We start from the raw sequence: 20,481 nt of genomic DNA on the forward strand, positions 1-20,481 counted from the left end.
TCCCATATGGGATCTCGGCATGTTCAAGACGAGGACTTTGGCTACTAGGCCATTGTGCCAGGCCCAGCAGGCACATTTCTGAAGCCAGGAGCCCGGAGCCACTTCTGGGTCTCCCACACTGGTATAGGGTCCCAAGGCTTTGGGCCGTCCTGCCTGCTTTCCCAGGCCACAAGCAGGGAGCTGGTCAGGAGGCGGGGCTGCCAGGATTAGAACCAGCACCCATATGGGATCCTGACACGATCAAGGCAAGGACTTCAGCCGTTAGGCCATGGCACTGGGCCCATGGGACTGCTCATATATTTAAAAACAAAGGCCCATGAGTTGGGCTGTGTTTGACGACTCCTGGTGGGCATGGCCTGATATGTAGAGGCAGTTGAAACTGTGGCTCTAGAAAAGCATGCTTTTATACAGACTTGGGAGATTATTCTTTTAGCAAAAACGTCTGCCAGGAGTTAGGCTAAAATTTGTTTAAAAAATTTTCTCACCAAAACCCAAGTCTTGAAATACATTGTTTAGTGGCAGCTTCAGGGATATTTTCTGCATTTTCCCCCTTTTCCATGTGTCTGAAATGTTCACACTTAAGAGGGAGTTATAGGGCCCAGCGGCGTGGCCTAGCGGCTAAAGTCCTCGCCTTGAACGCACCAGGATCCCATATGGGCACCGGTTCTAATCTCGGCAGCTCCACTTCCCATCCAGCTCCCTGCTTGTGGCCTGGGAAAGCAGTCGAGGATGGCCCAAGGCTTTGGGACCCTGCACCCGTGTGGAAGACCCAGAATAAGTTCCTGGCTCCTGGCTTTGGATAGGCATAGCACCGGCCGTTGCGGCTCACTTGGGGAGTGAATCATCGGGCGGAAGATCTTCCTCTCTGTCTCTCCTCCTCTCTGTATATCTGACTTTGTAATAAAAAATAAATAAATCTTTAAAAAAAAAAAAAGAGGGAGTTATAAGGGAAGACTTTGATCTTAAGGTGGAACTGTTTTCATATGGTTTCTTTTATTTTTGTTTGTTTTCATATGGTTTCATGGGCATGATGTGCAGGGGCCCTTCTTGTCATACTAACACCAGTGCTTTCACTCACCCAATATGTACAGAAGAAATGCAAAGCAAATATGGAGAAGCTCCTGTTTGGTTTTTATGGCATATAAAAATTTGCAAGCCAAAGTTGTAAAATTGACAGTTTACGGCACAGCAGGTGAAGCCACAACTTGGAACCCCAGCATCCTATGTTGGAATACTGGTTCAAGTCTTGGCTGCTCTGCTTCCCATCCAACTTCCTGCTAATATCTTAGGAAGGTAGAAAATAATGGCCCCAGTGTTTGGGCCTCTTCCATCCACATGAGCGCCTAGGATGGAGTTCTGGGCTCCTGACATGGTCCTAGCTCTTGCAGCTGTTTGAAGAATGAACCAGAGGGTGGAAGAGGGATCTCCCTCTCTTTCTATGTCATCTGTCACTCTGCTTTTGATACTAAACTTCATCTTAGCCAAAAGGCCAGGAAGCAGTTGTCACTCTGCCTCTGAAATAAATAAATCTTTAAATCATAGGCACACATGTAGAGTCCTTGAGGTAAGTTTATAGCCGTGAAAGTTTGGATTACCAATTTTAACAGAAATTATAATAGACCTTTTTATATATTTTACTCAGTTTTTTCTTAAATCATAAATTATGGGAAACCTATTCTGCTCTTAAAAAATTGGACAAAGTGCCTGGCATGATGGCTCAATGGTTAAATCCTGACCTTGTAAGCCCCAGGATCCCAGATGGGCACCAGTTCATGTCCTAGCTATTCACTGCCCATCTGGCTCCCTGCTTATGGTCTGAGAAAGCAGCAGAGAATGGCCCAAAGCCTTGGGACTCTGCACCTGTATGGGAGATCTGGAATAAGCTTCTGGCTCCTGGCTTCGAGTCAGCTTAGCTCCAGCTGTTGCAGCCACTTGGGGAGTAAACCAGAGGACGGAAAATCTTTCTGTCTCGCCTTCTCTGTAATTTCCAATAAAAATAAAATATATCTCTTTTTTTTAAAAGATTTTATTCATTTTATTACAGCCAGATATACACAGAGGAGGAGAGAAAGAGAGGAAGATCTTCCATCCGATGATTCACTCCCCAAGTGAGCCGCAACGGGCCGATGCGCGCCGATCCAAAGCCGGGAACCTGGAACCTCTTCCGGGTTTCCCATGCGGGTGCAGGGTCCCAACGCATTGGGCCGTCCTCGACTGCTTTCCCAGGCCACAAGCAGGGAGCTGGATGGGAAGTGGAGCTGCCGGGATTAGAACCGGTGCCCATATGGGATCCAGGCGCGTTCAAGGTGAGGACTTTAGCCGCTAGGCCACCGTGCTGGGCCCCATAAATTTTATTTTAAAGTGGAAAAAATGGTGTCAAGTATGAATTGGATTTTTGTCCTGATTTTTAAAAAAGATATATTTTGGGCCCGGCGGCGTGGCCTAGCGGCTAAAGTCCTCGCCTTGAAAGCCCCGGGATCCCATATGGGCACCGGTTCTAATCCTGGCAGCTCCACTTCCCATCCAGCTCCCTGCTTGTGGCCTGGGAAAGCAGTCGAGGATGGCTCAGAGCCTTGGGATCCTGCACCCACGTGGGAGACCTGGAAGAAGTTCCTGGATCCTGGCTCCGGATCGGCAAAAGCACTGGCCATTGCGCTCACTTGGGGAGTGAATCATCGGATGGAAGATCTTCCTCTCTGTCTCTCCTCCTCTCTGTATATCTGACTTTGCAATAAAAATAAATAAATCTTAAAAAAAAATTTATGAACAGACTTTTGCCTCAGCAGTCAGGAGGCATTTGACACACTTATACAAGTGAGTTCCAGGGTTTGAGTCCCTCCTTTGCCTCAGATCCAGCTTCCTGTTGATACACACACTGACAGGCAGCAGGGGAGGGCCCAAGGAGTCAGATCTGTGGTTGGAAGATCTGGACTGAGTTCCCAACCCTGACTCTTGCGGGCATTTGGGCAATGAATCAGCAGATAAAAGATTCTCTCTCTGTCACTCAAATAAAATAAAAATAAATAAGAAAATTTGAAATCTCTTGACCTTTTCCCATTTTGAGATACAGAGAAAGGTGAGTTAAATAGTTTGATTAGAGCAGTATCTGTATTTTAACAGATAAAACTGTATCAACTATTTTACCTCCACCCTTCTTAGATATATTAGATGAAAAATGTTTTTATTTTTGTAAGAAAAGACTTTTTTCTGGTTGCCAGTTGTGCCATTGTGTCGGAATTTCTCTTGGCAGGTGCACATGTTGGCAGGAAAAGAAGACTATAGTGAAGGGATGAGATGCAACAATCTATTGCTTGTGAAGTTGTAGAACTGTCCGTTGTCCGCCTGTCTGTGTGGCCAGCTTTTCAGACAGAGACAGAACTGATCAATCCCAGTCAGATCATCAATTTTCTTTGTGAATTTCATTTTACAGAAACAAAGCCAGACCTTATCTTGTCTTCACCTTAGCTCACATGCTCCCTCTGCTGAGGGTGGCAGTCACTGCCAGTCTTCTCAGACAAAAATCCAGTGAAGAGGAATGAAAAGGGGGCCAGGCTTCTCTTTGAATTCTCTTTCTGCTCATACCCCCACGAGCTGCAGCCCTGCAGTCCTATGAGACACCCGTTCTGATACAGTCTGTTAGGACAAGCAGCATCACCACATCTCATTGTCACAGGAAGCCGTGTGACTCACTGCCCTCCACAAGTGGTACAGCAAGACTTGCAATTAGATGCCAAGGTTTTCAGACACCAAGGCCGTGGTGTTAATGGCTCAGGGACAATTAGCAGGCACCACAATGAATCACTAATTTTATATTTCCATCCATTTACTGATTTAATTAATGTAATAACAGCGCAGTCATCAGTAAATGGACTGAAGAGAAGGCTTCTGAAAGAAATTAAGAGAAATTTATTTTCATTATCTATTTGCTACAATTTAGAAATGCACTTCCCCCACAATTCAGCCTCTGTGAAAATAAATTAGAATCCACTGGTTAGATTATGTGGGGAAAAAAAAATCTTTCAGAGACTCATGTTGTGGCACAGTGGGTGAAGCCCCTGCCTATGACACCAGCATCCAGTATCAGAACACTGATTCCAGCCCTGGCTGTTTCACTTCCCGTCGAGCTCCCTACTAATGCACCTATGAGCGCAACGTCAGACGTCCCCAGTGTTTGGGCCCATGCCGCCTGCATAGGAGACCTGGATGGAGTTCTAGGTTCCTAGCTTTAGCCTGGCCGAGCCCCAACTACCACAGCCATTTGGGAAATGAGCTAGCAAATGGATTTTTTCTCAGTCTCTCCCCACCGCCGTAACTCTGCCTTTCAAGTAAATATCTTTTTCTAAATCTGTTTATCCTTTAGTAATATTTTCCTTTTATCTTTTCTTTTAAAGACTTATACTTTATTTATTTATTTTTAAAAGATTTATTTATTTTTGCTGCAAAGTCAGATATACAGAGAGGAGGAGAGACAGAGAGGAAGATCTTCCATCCAATGGTTCACTCCCCAAGTGACCGCAATGGCCAGTGCTTTTGCCAATCTGAATCCGGGAACCAGGAACTTCTTCCAGGTCTCCCACGTGGGTGCAGGGTCCCAAAGCTTTGGGCCGTCCTTGACTGCTTTCCCAGGCCACAAGCAGGGAGCTGGATGGGAAGTGGAGCTGCCAGGATTAGAACCGGCGCCCATATGGGATCCAGGCGTGTTCAAGGCGAGGACTTTAGCCGCTAGGCCACCGTGCTGGGCCCAAGACTTATACTTTATTTATTTAAAAGGCAGACTGACGGGGAAATGTAGAAAGAGATCTTTGATCCACTGATTCATTCAGAGCCAGGAGTTTGGAATTCCATCTAGATCTCCGTGTAGGTGGCAGGGCCCCAGGTATTTAAGTCATCTTCCATTGCTTTCCTATAAACAAGATTTGAATCATTTCTCTGGTATGGGATGCCAGTGTCACAAACGGTGGCTTAACCTGATGTGCCACACACACCTTTATCTTTTTCTTAAGCCTAAAATAAGTGCATTATTCCCCATTTTACTTGTGAGCTTTAGTGGGGTTTTTTTTTATTCATTAATTACATTATATTATGTGGGATTCTCCCCACCCCTCCCCAAACCCTCCCACCATGGTGGATTCCTCCACCTTGTTGCATAACCACAGTTCAAGTTCAGTTGAGATTCCCTCATTGCAAGCATATACCAAACATAGAGTCCAGCATCTTATTGTCCAGTCAAGTGAGGTTTAGTGTTGAATAGCTTCTCCATTAGCATACAACCATCTGTGAGCAGGAAATAGATTAAGGCCTATCTAATGAAAGTAAGGTTATATTATGGTGCCTCAGAACTTGTAAGTCCATATCTAATGGCATAAAGTCCTTACTGTACCTGTACTCTGTGCACAGGCTGCAGTAACTGTCCATTATATCCTAGTAATAAAGTTACAGTGTCAGCAGTACATCATCCTAAATCCATCAAACAATTCTGGAAGTTGGTGAGGTCAAACACTTGAAAGCAGAGGTGTCAAGAATAGGTTTTATTGCTTGTAACAGTCAATCCAAATAACAGTGACTTAAGATGAAATATTTGCTAATGCACACCCTGGGAGGCAGTAGATGATGGCTCAAGTGCTTGGGCCCTGCCATTCACATGGGAGACCTGGATGGAGTTCCAGGCTCCTGGCTTTGAATGAATCAGTGGGCATTTGGAAAGTGCATCAGCAGATGCTAGATAGATTTCTCCAACCCCACCCCTACCATGCCCCACTGCTCTGCTTTCAATTAGATGACAGTAAGGAATAAGTATAAATATTTTTTAAATGAGACATAGCTTTGTTGTTTTGTTATATAATAGCTGTCTGAAGGACATTCAGGGACTAATATGGTAGCTGCATGGTCATCAGGAACTCAGACTCCTTCTTTCTTTGAGCTTGACTGTCCTAGCACAAGGCGCCCATCCACAGGGTCACTTCATGACCCAAGAGGAATTGCAAGCAACAGTTGCAGATGGTGGGAAGGCCAGATGGCCGCATCTCATCTTACAGTCAATCAGCCATCTGTGAGCAGTCAGCCTGAGAGTGTTGTCATTTTAGCCAGAACTTCCCTGGCCGTAGCATGCAGACATGGGAAACACAGCCCGACAGAGAAACCACATTGCTGCCCCAGACAAAACTGAAGCTCAAATACTGAGAAATAAGGAGAATGCCTGTTGAGTGGTAAGCCACTGTCTATGCCAGAGCTAGGAATGAATGAGATTCTTCACAACCTGTATCTTCTATCTTCTCAAACCATATAGGCAAACGACGAAAATCCAATCCAAAACCCCTTGTTCTGAGTGAAGCTAGAAAGCAGCTAATGATCTACAGACTACCTCAGGTCCTCCGGCTGCACCTTAAAAGATTCAGGTGAGCTTCGGGGAAGGCAGCTTGCAGGGGGAGGTGGGCTGTAGCACACTAGCATGTTTCTTTGAGACCTCGCTCCTCCCACGAAGATGAAATGGTTCCCCTCAGGAAAGCCAGTTGACGTTGGAGCCCAGCGAACCTCACTTGTATTCTCATGCCCTGGCTAGCTGCATCCTGGGTCTGTGCTTCAAGATTTCCCAGCCTCACTGGGGCTTCTGGGGCTTCATCTTCATGGTGAAATGTAAAACAATCAGCTTAACGCAGGGCAGGCAATAAACCGCAAAAGGGTGGTTGCCTAATTTGCTTGTTTAAGAATCTCTAGAGTTCTTGGTGAAACTCAAAGCAAATACAGGGGGGCCTTGACTTCCACCTTTAATTAATGAGAAAACAAAAGCTGCGAAGTTCCGCGTCATCAGTTCCCTGCCTTATCTAGCACTGCCTGTGGTCGCACATGCCAGTTTGTCTAGTAAGGAGTGTGTGTCGGTGTTCCAGGTGGTCTGGCCGTAACCATCGAGAGAAGATTGGGGTCCATGTCGTCTTTGACCAGGTATTAACCATGGAACCTTACTGCTGCAGGGACATGCTCTCCTCTCTTGACAAAGAGACCTTTGCCTATGATCTCTCCGCAGTGGTCATGCATCACGGGAAAGGGTTTGGCTCAGGACACTACACAGCCTATTGCTACAACACAGAGGGAGGTGCGTGCGCTTGACTCTGTGGGGTGGGGGACACGGAAAAGGGTTGGTTTGTCCACAGTTGATTGCTTTCCTTTTTATCTTCATCCCACAGGTCATGTAGGGGGAACGTACATACATACTGTGGAAAGAATAATGAAAATTAGATTCAGATTTTGGACAATGCACTAGAGAACAAGGTTGCTCTTAGAAAAGAACTGACATGTATAAAAGTGCTTACAACAGCGCCTACCCCATAGTGCTTGCTAAGTCAACAATTAGAGATCATTGTGGTAAAGGCAAAGTGTTGGTAATAGTTTTCCTGACTGCAGGGAGATACTGGATGTCCCTCGTTAGCCTTGGTGCATAATGAAGCTGAGGGCATTTAATGAGCACTTATTGTGTCCTTACAGCTTCCCTCACCATGGGAAGTGAGGGATGCAGGGACCCCTCCAAAGGTGTTACTGGTTCTTGTCCTCCTGGATGCTGCATTGAGGCAGATGACTGCAGGTGTGTTCACAGCCATGCACATCCTCTTAAACCCGTCACCCAGAGAGAGGAGTGGCCACACTGCAGCCTCTGGACACATACATTATTCCTTCCAAATTTCCCTTTATCGGCCTCCTCTACTTCCAGGTCTCCTTTCCTCCCTGCCCCCTTCCCATTGTATAGGCCCTGATACCCTGGTCATCTTTGTACAAGGCTCTAAAGGACCATGAAAAGCCAGAGTAAAATGAGGAGAAGTGTTAGGGGATACAGCAATGTGCTGGGCGGGTTGGTGCAGCCGAAGCCAGTGGTCACAGGGAAGCCTGTTGGCCTCACTCATCCCTTCCCTGCCACCAATAAGTAAGGTGTGGCACAATTCACAACAGCTCTGTCCCTTTCTTCATCTCCTGGTTTTGCTTGCTGACAAAAATAGAAGTTGAGTAGTCATTCTCTTTCTCTCCCTTCTTTGGTTTCCTAGGTTTTTGGGTCCACTGCAATGACTCAAAGCTGAATGTATGCAGTGTCGAGGAAGTATGCAAAACCCAGGCCTACATCCTTTTTTACACTCAAAGAACAGTGCAGGGCAATGGAAGGCTCCCAGAAACCCACCTCCAAGCTCAGGTGCAGTCCAGCAATGGCGAAGGCAAACCCCGGGCGTTCCCCTGAGTGGGAGGCGTGTGTCAAAGACTGTATTGCTTTCAAACTAATGGTGTCTATACATTGCTCCTCATGTAGGAAATAAGGCCTGCTGCAGGAACAGCTGACTGGGTTTGCCTCCCTTGGTCTAGCGTGGAAGGTGCCAGGGGATCCAGGGCCTCTCCTGAGATTTGGAGCTACTTTCTTTTGAATGGATTTGGGAATAACTTCTATGAAGATCCTTCCATCTGTCGCTTCTGAATTTAGAAGGATCTGGGTAACAAGGGAGCAGCATGATCGTGTCCAGCCAGGAGGGCTGGATCCAGCGTGCGATTCCCCTGCTCATCAGGACCTCCCTGCAGCACAGCAGAGCCTTTCCTGTGTGAGAAGTCCTGGCCAGAGCGTGAGGAGGACCCTGGCTGGGAGTGCTTCCAAGGTGGGCAGTGAAGTGTAAGGATTTATTCCCACAAGACTTGAAGACTTTCTTTTATAGAGGATAACAGTTGAAGAATGAGAGGCACAGAGCAAATTTCTCCATGAAAAGTGGGAGGTTTTCACATGCCATTCCTTCCCTACCTGGTGCTATTAATTTATCATTCCACATTTCTGAAACGGGCATGACCATCCCTTCATTCTAAAGGGGCAGTTCATCTAAGGAAGCAGAGTATGAGTACTAGTCTTGTACTTTGCTGTATGGTGGGCCACAGGGCACTCGCTCCTGATTATCCCTGCTCTATAGCAGATCCCTGATTCAGGTCTAGAGCAAACATATTGTCTGGTTTAAACTTGGCCGTAAGCCTCTTGTCTTAAGGTTTACTCAAAACTCAGTTGAGTGTGGGCGGGGACAACCACTGGTCCAGAGCTCACCTCAATGTCTGTCACCTCTGTTTACCTTGGTGCAGCATGCAGCTTCTTTCTTGTACCTAGACAGTTGAAACAGTCATGTTCCCGAGGTCCCCAAGCTGTTGCTGTCCCAGAGCAACCCACTCCATCCTGCCCAACAGTTTATTACTGATGGTGACCACTGGTTCCCTCCCAAGTCTCAATTCCACCTGTTCTCAGTCCTTCAGGGAAAAAAGCAGGAGTGCACCGCCTTTTATCCCAGTGCTAGTAATGTGCATCTGTTTAAGTCCAGATAGTTTCTAAGTGGGATAAAAGTGTCCAGACAAAACCAACCCCTCCTCACCATCAGGCACCACTGCGATGCAGGTACCAGGCCTGGCCTGAGCTTGCTGCAGGGAGGCTCAGCCTGCCACGCACAATGCTCATCTGACTGAGTGTACCATGTTAATGTTTGAATTCAGGTAGAAGGGAGTAGTTATGGAACGGAGTTGGGGACAGGGTGGGCAGTGGCAGAAACCAGGCAAAAGTGAGGGCTATCGCTTTAGCAGAAGTTGATGAGCCCGTTACCCAAACAGACCAGTAGCATTTGCTGTTGACCTCTTTTTGAAATGAATTCTCCCAGACAGCACTGAGACATGGAAGAAATTCAGACAGAAGCTAATTCACCCTGATAGGGAAGGAGTGACTATGTTTTAAATTAAACTTGCTTTTTCCAACACTGTGAGGTTTCTGTAATATTTAGCTTTTATTTGGAAGCGATAGTGTATGGCATATTTTATGCTGTTTGGTTTATATTATCTACTGCAGGATTCTTTATATAAGCTTTGCCTGGGCTCACCCTCTCCAAGACACTGTTTTAAAGTGTCACAGCTGCCCATGCTGCCCAAGGCTCTGATAGGACACTGTTCTTAAAACCCACATTTGTAAGTCAGCAGGACTAGTGATGACTTCTTGTGGCAACTGAAAAGCCCATCAACTCAGAAACACCAAGAAGAGTGAAAACAAAAGCAAACAACGAGTTGTGCCTCATCTTTCAGTGAACCCTACATTTATTACTCTGAAAAAGGAGAACTTACCAGAGAAAAGCTAATAGAGCATCTGCTTCACCCTTTAAGCTGTCCAAGAGGAAATACTTACTAAGAAACACAGGCATTTAATGGAACACTGGAAGATCTTAAAATGACTTTTACAAATAGTCTTAATGCCAAATATTATGACTATTAAGCAGATTAAACATATTGTAAAATGAGCGCTCAAATTAGCTGAGCACCCATGTATCAGTCAAGCCAGTGAAATGTTTTAGAACAAGTTGGAATAGAAAGGACAGCAATGTCGCCAACAGAGCCCACCCTGTGAGATCCCACTGCAGTCACAGACACCTCAGGTCCCCAGAGGCAGCAGCCCCAGACACTGTTACAAAGTTAGTATTTAAGGAGATGTTTATTAAGAGTTCCCTGCCACATAAGCCAATGATTATTGGGAGGGAAACGTCCCTTTGCCTTTAATTTATTTACATACTGAAGTAGATGAATGTCTCAGTTGCATCTTAGGTTAAACTGAAAACAGTCTAAAGAGCCGAACATAAGAACCAGTTAGGAGTTGACTGTATTCTGCCCATTCAACCCTAGGATCACCTGATGAACCTCAGTAGGCCTGCTTCTCCCCCAGGGCAACGAGCCAGGAGTCCTGTTTCAGGAACCCTTGGCGATTGGCTGGCATGTTTACTGCTACTGTGACCAGCCCAGATGAATGCACCCTGTCCCTCTCCCTCCCTCCCGACCCTCCCACAAAAGCAGTTATACCTCAGTCCAGCTTGATCCTCACCCTTGTGGGTTTTGCATCCTGGAGGGTATCCAAGTTAGTGTAAAACAATAGGCATGAGCTCGGCAGCCAGGAACCGAACCTCATGGTCAATGGACAGGGCTCTTGCCAGCTTTGATCCAGCCCCTTAGGCTGAGGGTGGAGGCAACACCACACTGGAAGGAATTCCAAGATGTCTCTTACAAGGTCATGAACAAAACTGGAAACATAGAAGTGTTAATGTGTCCTATGGACTCAATAGCAGAGTTTATTTTTGTTTTTAATGGCAAGGCTCTGGAACCAATGATTGTATGAGTTTCCTACTCTGGCTATGCTTACAGCTCCATCAAAGTACCAAGGAAGAACCAATGAGGTGGCTTGGCTGGCAGTGGGGCATGTCCCAGTGTAAGGCCAAGAGGGCAAGAGGGGTGCAGAAGAAAACTTAGCTGGGGGTGGGGAGGGTGGGGGCAATGGAAGCGGAGGCGGGGAGGGGGGCAGGCAGGGAGGAAGAAATGGAATTTTACTTATTGATAAAGCTTTGTGAATTAATTTTATACAATTCCTAAAATTTGGTGCCTTGTACCCAATTATAGTTTGCATGGGATTGAAAAGATTAAGGGAAAGGATTCCTTTTTTTTGTCATTTCAAGTGGCAGATGAGTCTGTATAGTGTTTAAAGGACATTTGGTGTCAGAGACTTTTGAAAAGTATTTAACTCTGTGTGTGAATGCAAATTATTCTTACCAGCAAGTTCTGCAGTGTCATTGTGATCCCCAAGGTCTTTGTCTTTGTGATTGGTCACCACACGGCTGCTCTTCTAGGCAGACCATGGACCCGTTGTTTTTCACAAGCCTTTTTGTTCCGCATTAGCTCAGGGCCTTTTTGATCAGCAAGGGAGGCCCTTTCTAACTGTATACGGCAGCTCTAGCTGGGACTGTGTCTTGCTTCACCAGCTGGTTGGGAGAGCACAAAAAAAAAGGCTTTTTGGTTTTTATGCAAATGATAACTGATGCTGGGCAACTTAGGGTAGAAGACAGACACAAAAGGGTACCTCCTGCAGTATCTTCCTTTGTTCTGAAGTTTTGCACAAAATGTCAGGAAGTAGTGTAGAAAACAATCCCCTGTAATGTGTGAACTTTAGATTGTAAGGAAGCCTGTGCACTGTGATCTGCAAAGGTGACCATGGGAGGGAAGGCGCAGGCTCTGACTCGCCCCCACAGGGCTCCCTAGGTGCCGACAGGCTTTGCTCTCACTGCAGGGCAGGACGCAGCCTGTTTTTTTCTATTCCAACCTTAAGTTTTCTACCACACACCTGACATTTCACCTAACGGTGTTTACAGAGCGCACCTCTTAAAAGCACACTTGGTAATTGGGTCCCTCGGCCTCATTACTGCCCCAATTAATGAAGAGGTTTCTCCACGCGGCCACTTGGGTTTTGGTTGTGGAACCAGGTAAGTATGCATCCATCTCCCTTCTGACTTCATATCCCTGTTAGAGATCACGAGTTTGTATCTTCCACATCTGACAACCAATCTCTGTGACCCCCAGGGACTCAGCCCACATGCCTGCACACCTGTTCTGGCACCAAGGCAAGCACTCATTTTTGTGGGCTCTTTCTGTATTTAGCTTCTGCTTAAAATCTAGCTTGAGAATTTTCACACTGTGCTTGTGTTATCTAGCCCAGGCTGACAAATATGACAGGATGTAAAATTGACTTCCCATGGGGAAAATGTCATGTTGGCCATGATGAAAGCCAGCACCTTCACTTTCAGAACTACTGATTGATTATTCATAAAAAAAAAAATTGGCTCTTGTTAGATTCAAATTATATCACCAAGGAATTAAGTCAGTGTAAGTGAAACATTAGTCAAACCAGCATTATGGCTTTAAAAACCCACCAAAAACACTAGCACTTGAAGCTAAATCATTACATTTTGACAAACTTGTATTGGACTTTTGCAAACTGCTATGTCCTTCCTAATGGAGGCTGGATTTGGATTTTCAGACTTGGAAATCTTATTAAATGGAACTGTTCACACCAGGGATTAGATCAGGAAAAAGACCTGCAGGATCTAAGTTTCCTTGCTGTAAGGCCTGGGAAGTACTGCTATTTCTTGTCAATAGTTTAGCATCTATGCCATGGCTTGTAAACTTTCTCTGTCACCACTGGAGGGATTGAGGGCTTCAAGTGTAAGTTCTGTGGTCCCGCATGTGAACAGTTAGCTTGGACCCCTGCCTCCAGTGTGGACAGCGGAGGTCCTTCAGCCTGAAATGACAGAGCTCAAAACTCCATCCGCTTATCAGGACACATCTGAATACAAGAGAAAGGTGGTGTTGTTTTTTTTTTTTTAACATATCTTAATCCAATTTTCAACTTGTTTAGTGAGATCGGTACTGTTTAGTGAGCACACTGGGAGAAGCAGCCTCTGTCAACTGCAACAGTAGGCTGCTGAAAGCAGCCCAACCTGCCTTCCAAGTCATGTCTTTTAATCCCACACCAGCTCTAAAGAGTTCACACATATAAACTGTTTTTTTAACACCTACAAGTAGAAGTTCATCGGGGAGGAAAAAAACCTGCCCTGGGAACCCTGTCTCTGTCTTTCTAGAGCTTTCTGAGTCATTCCATGCCAGCCCCTTTACATTTTTAATTTCCAAAGACTGCAAAGCCCTAGGCAGTGGTACTACCGAGAATTTAGGGTTAAAAAACACCTAAGTGTTGGCACAGGAGGCAGCCTCCTCAGCAGTGGCGCTGTATAGCCACTGCCTTCTGCCACACCTTACTCTTGCAGCAACGAAGCCCCCGTGCACTTACAAACTATGCAACACCAAACGGCTGCTCCCCCCAGCACCACTCCACAGTGCAAATGTCTCAAGGACAAGCTCTGTGCCCAGGCACATGATGTTTTACCATTTCCGTTTCTTCTTTCCTTTTGAAATGAAGCAAACCATCTCCATTACAATCCAGGTTTAGATCTTGTCCCTGTCTGATTATGAAATATAAATCACGTTTTTATGATTTTTGTAAATCTTGACTTTTTACACCTTGTTTTTTGTAAGCAGAAGTTTCTTATTAAAAGAAGAAAATGGCTGTCCTTGTACGCAGTCTTTATTTCAAATATTGGTTAAGACACTATCATCACTCCTCAGGACAAGGCGGTGCAAACCGCAGGGACCACGTCCAGGACATTACAGAGCAGAGGCAACACCCTGGCTGCAGCCTGGCCGCCCACCAGGGAGCAGAGTGCTGAGTGGACTCAAGGAAGAGCAGGCAGGGCAGGGGGGCTCCCCACAGCACCCAACCTGAGCTGCCATCCGGGCGTGTCACAGATGGCTTACTGCTTCTGGAAGGTACGAGTACAGCACAGCAATTCCGTTTGTCTGCAATCAGATGACAGGACACAACAGGCGATATTAGGCAAGTAAGGCACTGGAGGGAACTGGTTAAGAGATCTTGAAATAGAAAGAGCATCAAGTCTCCTACATGTTTTGAGCAAGCCCCCGTCTCTAGGATTCCTAAGGCATGCAGAGCTGTCTTAGTGCTTTTACCTGCTCAGCTACACCCCTGGCTGGGGTGCCATGAGGTCGATGTCACTCAAGTTCCTGGCCAGCCACACGCCTGCAGCAAAAAGTCCCAAGTTGAGGATCAAGTTCCTGAAAACAACAATGTGTTCCATTATTCAGCAGCTTTGTGGCCGAGCCTCACCTTCTTCCTGAGGTGTTACAAGAGGTCGCCCAAAACCCACACGGGAATCTGGAGTTCATTTCCATGCCTACCAGGAGAACGATCAAACCCAGAGACCAATTCAACTCTAGGCCAGCACCCAAAAGTCTATTTACATATTCCCGTGCCTTCTCTTACCCAGTCCCCCTAATTAGTTTCTTACCAGTAAGAGACTGCTTTAGCCCCCCCAACCAGCACCACACGGGAACTCTCCCGGTCAAGGACCCCAGCAAAGCCCACGGAAAGGCCACCACATGGGCAGTAGGTTGAGCCAGCCCAGCAAGGAAAGGGAAAGGCGAGAGACGCACCACGAGCCCCTGGCTCAATTACCTCCGGAAATCATTCCTGTCGGTAGCGAAGCGGTAGACGCCCCGAAGCCAGTCTCCCACGTTGTCGGGGATTTCGGGAGCCTCGTTTGCGGACCCGGAGGGCTTCCCAGCCACGCTGCTGGAAGCCATAGCAGCACCCTCCGGCACGCAGCCCTGGCCCTGCAGCACTGCGTTCGCTGCAGCGGCGCCACCGCACACGCAACTTCCGGCCCGGCCCTTCCGCCGGCGACCAGCAGAACCCGCGGCCAATGTCGGACGCTCCGCCTTCCCGCGCTCCGGTTCTGCAGCCGGCGGCCACCACACGAGCTGGGAACGATCGCTTCACGAGCTCTGGGGTCTGCCCCCGCCTCAGGGGGCTGGCTCTGCCCGGAAAAGCGTAGCTTTGGGAGGGATGGGGTTCCCAGAAAAAGTCTCCATCGAAAGTCGTAGAACGCGCGGCGCTGCAGAGGGCGCACCCCAAGTTTGTAAGCTCGCCGCCACTACTCCGGCTTGTTTCCGAATTCTTTCACCCTACGAGTTTACTAAGGGAAGGGGCGCCTTTTTCTCTCGCCTTAAAGGAACGCTCCCACCCTATTCTCTGCTGGACGACTAGGAAAGGGTGCAGCGCTTCCTAGGGGTGTCGTCCCTCGCTTCGGGGCGTCCAGGGGCGTTTCGGGACCGGGGAAGAGGCTGACCGAAGAAAAAGCCTTCTGGTTCTGAGTCCGAGGAGGAGGAGCAGGTGGAGCAGGGGGCATCCTCTTTGGGATCACGGGGCATCTCCAATCGGTCTTGCCCCAGTTTTGGGGGTTCCTCGGCCTCGGCCCCAATTCGGCTCTGCGGCTTTTCCGGGCAGGATCCCTGCAGCCCCTGCTGGGCATCCAGGCTGGAGCTGGCGGCGAGAAAGGCTGCTCCATGGCTGCTCAAGGCGTCCAGCGAGGTGCGATCCCTCCGTTTGCTCCCGTCGGGTCCCGCCTCCCCTGGGCAGGGGCAGGTCAGAAACGCTCACCGGTGGGACTGACATTTGGGGACCCAGCCTCCCGCCCCGCCCCGCCAGTCCTCTCCGGGGTCTCCCGCCTCTCCCGCTTCCGCCCACCAGAGGGCGGCTGCGTCCCCCTCCCGGGAGCCAGCCCGGCGCCGCAGCCCCGACCGCGGCGTGGGGTGGGTCCGGGAGGCCCTTGGAGCGCTTCGGCCAGGGACGCGCGGTGAGAGCTGCGGGCCCGGCGTCCGGGGGAGGTGGGGGGCACGGTGGAGAGGGAGGGGCGGGGGGGCGCTGCTGGAGGGAGGAGATAGCATGGGACCAAGGCGAGGGTCTTAGCTCAGGGCGACCCCCCACCACCACCCCAAACTACCACCACTTCGGCTCGGATCTGCACCTTCTTCCCATCCCTCCATACCAAGGGTCGCCAGCCCTTCCAGGGCCCTGCTGGAGCCCGCATCCAAGTAACGGCTCTCAAAGCAACTGGGACAACAGGGGCTGCCCCCCGGCAGGGCATAACGGCCTCCACACAGGGGCCCCGCGCAGTCCTGGCAGCAGAAGTGGTTCTCGTGCCAGTGCCGTCCCTCCGCCTCGGTGCAGCGCCGGGAGAAGATGAGCTAGAAGAGGGCGAGCGGAAAGGTTTGTTCATTCATTCATTCCCTCATTCATTCATCCAGTAGCCACGCCTTAAACCCAGTTAACGCCAAAGCACGTCTACAGACATCCCCATGTGATCGCTTGCTCTCAGGAGTGGGGAGGGCTGAGTGGCTTGGCTGGGATCCCACAAGGGACAGGTGGCATGGCCCCAAGTGCCTGCGACCCTGGCTGGTGACCTTGGCTGCTGCCTCTTACACTGACAGACAGAAAGGGTCTTCCTCCCAAAGACCAAGAGGAATTCTAAGAATCCTGAGAAACTGTACCCAAGAACTTGGAAGGACTCTGCTTGCAGTGAGAGAGCAACAGGGTAGGGAATGGTCTCCATGCCCAGAGGACAGGCTGGGCCCTGAGGCTGGTTTTTACTCCTTCCTTCCTTGCTCCCCCATACAGCCTAGGAGGCCACCCCGTAAGATCCTGCCCCATTGGATACTGGCCCACCCAAAGGTCTGCCGCCCACTCCATGCTGGACCTGGTCACAGGCTGGGCAGCGTGGTCGCAGCAGTTCAGCATGATGTCGGCCGCAGTAGAGATGCCCATCGTGGTAGAAGTAGATGAGGTTTATCAAGGTCTGGCCGCAGACCTGGCAGGCAAAGCAAGGCCGATGCCAGCAGTGCCGCTCTCCTGCCCGGGCTGCAAACACCCCGTAGTCCCCTGGCTTCAGCTGCTTCCTGCACTGTCGGGTGGCCACATGGGGCTGGTCAGAGCTGGAACCTTCCTGGCTTCCTGTTCCCCGCCCATACCTTTGTCCCTCTCAACTCCAGCCTGCCCACCAAAAACTCTCCAATTTGGTGCCCCTGTTGCCAATAGCTGCCACAGCCCCAGAAGCAGGGCCCAGACTTGCTTGTGGGGAGGTTCTCCAAACCTTCTCACAGGTGTATCCTTCCAGCTGGGGAGGGACCAGGCGGGCCACTCCCTGCCCCAGGGCCTCCTGTTTCCGCTGGGCATGGAAGAGCTGCAGCTCAGCCTGCTCCTCCTTCCCAAGGGCCAGGCAATAGCGCTCCTGTGGGACACAAGCCTTGGCTGGGACCTGCAAGCTCCAGCTAGCAAGAATGGGGCCGGCTGAACAGAGGGACTTAGCTGCTTAGAGAAAGGCCACAACCCCCAGGGAAGTGAGGGTACTGTGAAAGCGAATCATGGAAATGAGTGCTCCAAAGGCCACCTCCACTCCACCCCACCCGTCTCCTGGTCTCACCCAGGGTCCAACACCCTGAGCACTTGCCCTGTCTCCACATTTTTGGTCCTTGCACTCAGTGACAGTGTGTGGCATCAAGTTCCACTCATCTGCTTTCTCTGATGCCTCCCCAACTGAAGCGTGAGCCTTGGTCTGCTCAAACCACCATGTTGCATCCCACAGCCAGGCACCAAAGCTGCTCACATCCATTGCCCATTTGCTTGAAAACAAGCCATGACAGAGTGGACAGAGCAGATGCGACAATGCCCATCATGCAGATGGGACATCGGGATGCCTTTGGGACCCAGGTTCTTTCCCACAGTGAGGGAAGCCAGGGCAAATGGAGAGGGGACAGGGCAGGCTGGATGGGACCCACATCACTGTCTTGTGGAGGCAGTTGTTGTAGGAGGGTCCGGAGCTCAGGCCAGCTGCAGGCTTGGTGGGTGTCCAGACCAGGGGGACCTGAGCTCAGAGCTTCAGGAACCTAAGGAGACAGCAGACAGGGAGGGGTTGCTTGGCTCCCCTGCACACCATGGCCACCCTCCCCTCCCGTGTGCAGCAAATTTTGAACATCCACCTCTCCGCCCCTGTCGGTGTTGGGAGGCTCTCCCTGCCTTCCCTGATCCTCACTGAGTGCAAGCCTTGACCCCTGCCTATACCCCTGCTTGCAAGCAGCCTCCCTTCTTATGCCCCAAACCACTCCGGGCTCCTCAGGATCAAAGCTTTGAGGATGTAGCCCACCCCCTTTGGAAAGTTCACGGTCCTCAGGGGGCTGGAGAAGAAGGAGCTCCTGAAAAGATTAGAGGTTGCAAGGGCATGGTGCAAGATTAGAGGCAGCCACCTCCCAGCAAAGGGCAGGGAAGAAGACGGCACCCTGAAGGCCTCAGAACCCCCCAGCAGCGCTCTTACCGCCCCAGGATGGTCCTCAGGGTCAGGTCCTGGGAGTTGGTCCAAGTCACTGTCCCAGCTGACCACTGGTAGGCCTGGCTCCCCAGACATCAGGCTGGCCTCTGACATTGCTGGCAAAGTCTGCTGGAGCACCAAGATTACTTCCTTACCAGGAGCACTGTGGAGGCCTTCCCAGGCACTGCCTGCCCTGGTCCTCCCAACAACCACGTGGTCTACATGGTATTGTGCCCATTTTCCAGGGGGGTAAGCTGAGGACCAGTGAGCATGAACTACTGCACACCCAAGGTAACAGAAGCAGAGCTTTCAGCCTTAGAGTTTCCAAAATTCAACCTTCTGGGTTCTCCCAAGAGCGAGATGGAGGTGGAAAGGAGGCCTGCAGCAGGAGAGCCCCTGAGCAGGCAGGTCCTCCCCTCCCCAAGGAGCCCCCAGGCCAGTAGGTAGGAGGGAGAGCAGGCAGAATGGGACCAGAGCTCCTAGCAGATAGACACACATCCTGGCAAAAGCAAACAAAAAACCCAACCCCAGCAAACTACTCTATGAACCCAGGGACTGGGCTACTATTTTATGTACTGTAGGCCGTCCTCCGTAATCTCCATTCTCTTCTACAGTTGAAATAAATTGGGATCCACTGACTTGCCCAAAACCACACTAGGCCACAAGGGGAAGCAGTAGGAAGAGGTGTCCCCCTGCCCCACCCCCAAGCAGAGATGTGGATTCTGACAGCACTAGGCACTGGAGGTCATTGTCAAACCCCTGGTGCCCTTGGGGCTGGCTGGGGCCAGCATTGCACCCTAACAGTTAATACTCTTGTTCCCCCAACCCTGCCGCCCTTCAAATGTCCTGTGCCACCCTCCCACCTTCCTGGCTCCACACCCACCTGCTTCCTTCCTGTTCTGTCCCTCAGGTCAGGTTTCCTGTGGAAGGTGGCCAGGATGGGCTGCTCACATGCAGGGCCGGGAGTAGCCACTCCCCCTGCTCCAGGCAGCAAGGGAGCGGGCCTGGCATCTGAGGCCCCACGACGAGATTTGCACCCTCTCCCCGCTTAGCTCTAGTTTGCAATCCAATTGTCCACCTGCCACCCTGCACCCTTCCGCCTTCTCCACCTCCACCCAGCGCCCCTCCTTCCTTCCACACCTCCCCTTCTCTCCCCCAGCTCCCAGGGACTGGCCTGAACTCCCTATCCCCCTCCAAGCAGGTGCAGCCGCGCTCAGGGGCTCCACCTCCGCAGCCCACCCTCAAGAGTAAGAGCCCCGGAGGCCAGAGGGACTGGGGGTCAGGAGGTGCGGGAAAGTTCCCGGGGACAGCAGCGAGAAGCGTGGGCAGCACCCGGTCGCGCCAAGGACTGACCCTTCCACACATTCCCCAGAGTCAAAAACTTGGGAGGGTCCACTTTCTGCAGTGAATTTCTCGTTCCCCAAGGGAAGGGGCTGGGTCTCCGCTGGGCTCTTACCCTCGCTCTCACGGCGCGGCCCTTCCTTTCTCCACATCCACAGCGGTCCCCCGGCTGCTGGGGAGAGGAGCTTGGAGCTGCAGACGGCGGGAAAGCAGCCGTGGGCTCTCAGGGTGGACGCGCAGGGCTCCCCTGCCTCTCCGCAGGCACAGGCTGTGCCCCAGCTGCGTCCGCCGCCTCGCGAGCTGCCTGCAGCCCCTTCCCGGGGCTGTTCCCTGGGTCCCCTAACCCCGCCTTCTCCCTGTTTCCTCCAGTTCCGTCCCTCCCCGCCCGTCCGCAGGGTTTCCCCCCCACACACACTTCTTCCCCTTTCCTCAGCCCGTTTCCAGGGTTCCCCGATCCTGCCCTTCCCTACTTCGGTCCTTTCACTGCCTCACCCCTAATCTTTCAAGCTCCCCGCCTCTCCCAGCCCCCTCTCGGATCTCCGGACAAGCCCCGCCTCCCGGCCGCTCGGCCCCG

At 50.5% G+C, this 20,481-nt stretch overlaps 3 protein-coding genes across 21 annotated transcripts in view; 1 reads left to right on the forward strand and 2 right to left on the reverse strand.

Annotated features, from left to right (window-relative positions):
* Window positions 1-8,779, forward strand: part of USP49 (ubiquitin specific peptidase 49) — an 80,134-nt gene extending 71,355 nt beyond the window's left edge. For 10 of the 14 annotated variants that reach the window (XM_058663145.1, XM_058663181.1, XM_058663138.1 and 7 more), the window contains 4 exons: window positions 6,287-6,395; window positions 6,885-7,090; window positions 8,031-8,173; window positions 8,288-8,779. In XM_058663145.1, coding sequence (XP_058519128.1) covers window positions 6,287-6,395; window positions 6,885-7,090; window positions 8,031-8,173; window positions 8,288-8,449 — 620 coding nt within the window. In that variant the 3' untranslated portion in view covers window positions 8,450-8,779. Of the gene's footprint in view, window positions 1-6,286; window positions 6,396-6,884; window positions 7,091-8,030 lie in introns of all 14 variants that reach the window. The other 4 variants (XR_009245296.1, XR_009245297.1, XM_058663200.1 and 1 more) reach the window with 4 other exon arrangements.
* Window positions 8,780-13,918: 5,139 nt separating this feature from the next.
* Window positions 13,919-15,088, reverse strand: TOMM6 (translocase of outer mitochondrial membrane 6). Its single transcript, XM_004590356.3, has 3 exons — window positions 14,882-15,088; window positions 14,377-14,481; window positions 13,919-14,208 (listed from the first exon to the last, which is right to left on the reverse strand). Exons 1-2 carry the CDS (start codon window positions 15,007-15,009, stop codon window positions 14,385-14,387), a joined length of 225 nt encoding a protein of 74 aa, XP_004590413.1. The 5' UTR covers window positions 15,010-15,088; the 3' UTR covers window positions 13,919-14,208; window positions 14,377-14,384.
* Window positions 15,089-15,221: 133 nt separating this feature from the next.
* PRICKLE4 (prickle planar cell polarity protein 4) lies at window positions 15,222-20,396 on the reverse strand. Of its 6 annotated transcripts, none has more exons than XM_058663219.1 (8): window positions 20,023-20,393; window positions 19,450-19,486; window positions 18,573-18,692; window positions 18,040-18,147; window positions 17,355-17,492; window positions 16,962-17,165; window positions 16,254-16,452; window positions 15,224-15,836 (listed from the first exon to the last, which is right to left on the reverse strand). In XM_058663219.1, exons 3-8 carry the CDS (start codon window positions 18,678-18,680, stop codon window positions 15,469-15,471), a joined length of 1,125 nt encoding a protein of 374 aa, XP_058519202.1. In that variant the 5' UTR covers window positions 18,681-18,692; window positions 19,450-19,486; window positions 20,023-20,393; the 3' UTR covers window positions 15,224-15,468. The 6 variants fall into 6 exon arrangements, with proteins under 6 accessions (XP_058519228.1, XP_058519219.1, XP_058519202.1 ...); XM_058663215.1 differs by having other exon boundaries at window positions 18,573-18,695; XM_058663245.1 differs by lacking the exon at window positions 16,962-17,165 and having other exon boundaries at window positions 15,222-15,836; window positions 18,573-18,695; window positions 20,023-20,396.
* Window positions 20,397-20,481: the final 85 nt, after the last annotated feature.

This window comes from Ochotona princeps, chromosome 1, assembly GCF_030435755.1.
Source record: "Ochotona princeps isolate mOchPri1 chromosome 1, mOchPri1.hap1, whole genome shotgun sequence".
Taxonomy (NCBI): domain Eukaryota; kingdom Metazoa; phylum Chordata; class Mammalia; order Lagomorpha; family Ochotonidae; genus Ochotona; species Ochotona princeps.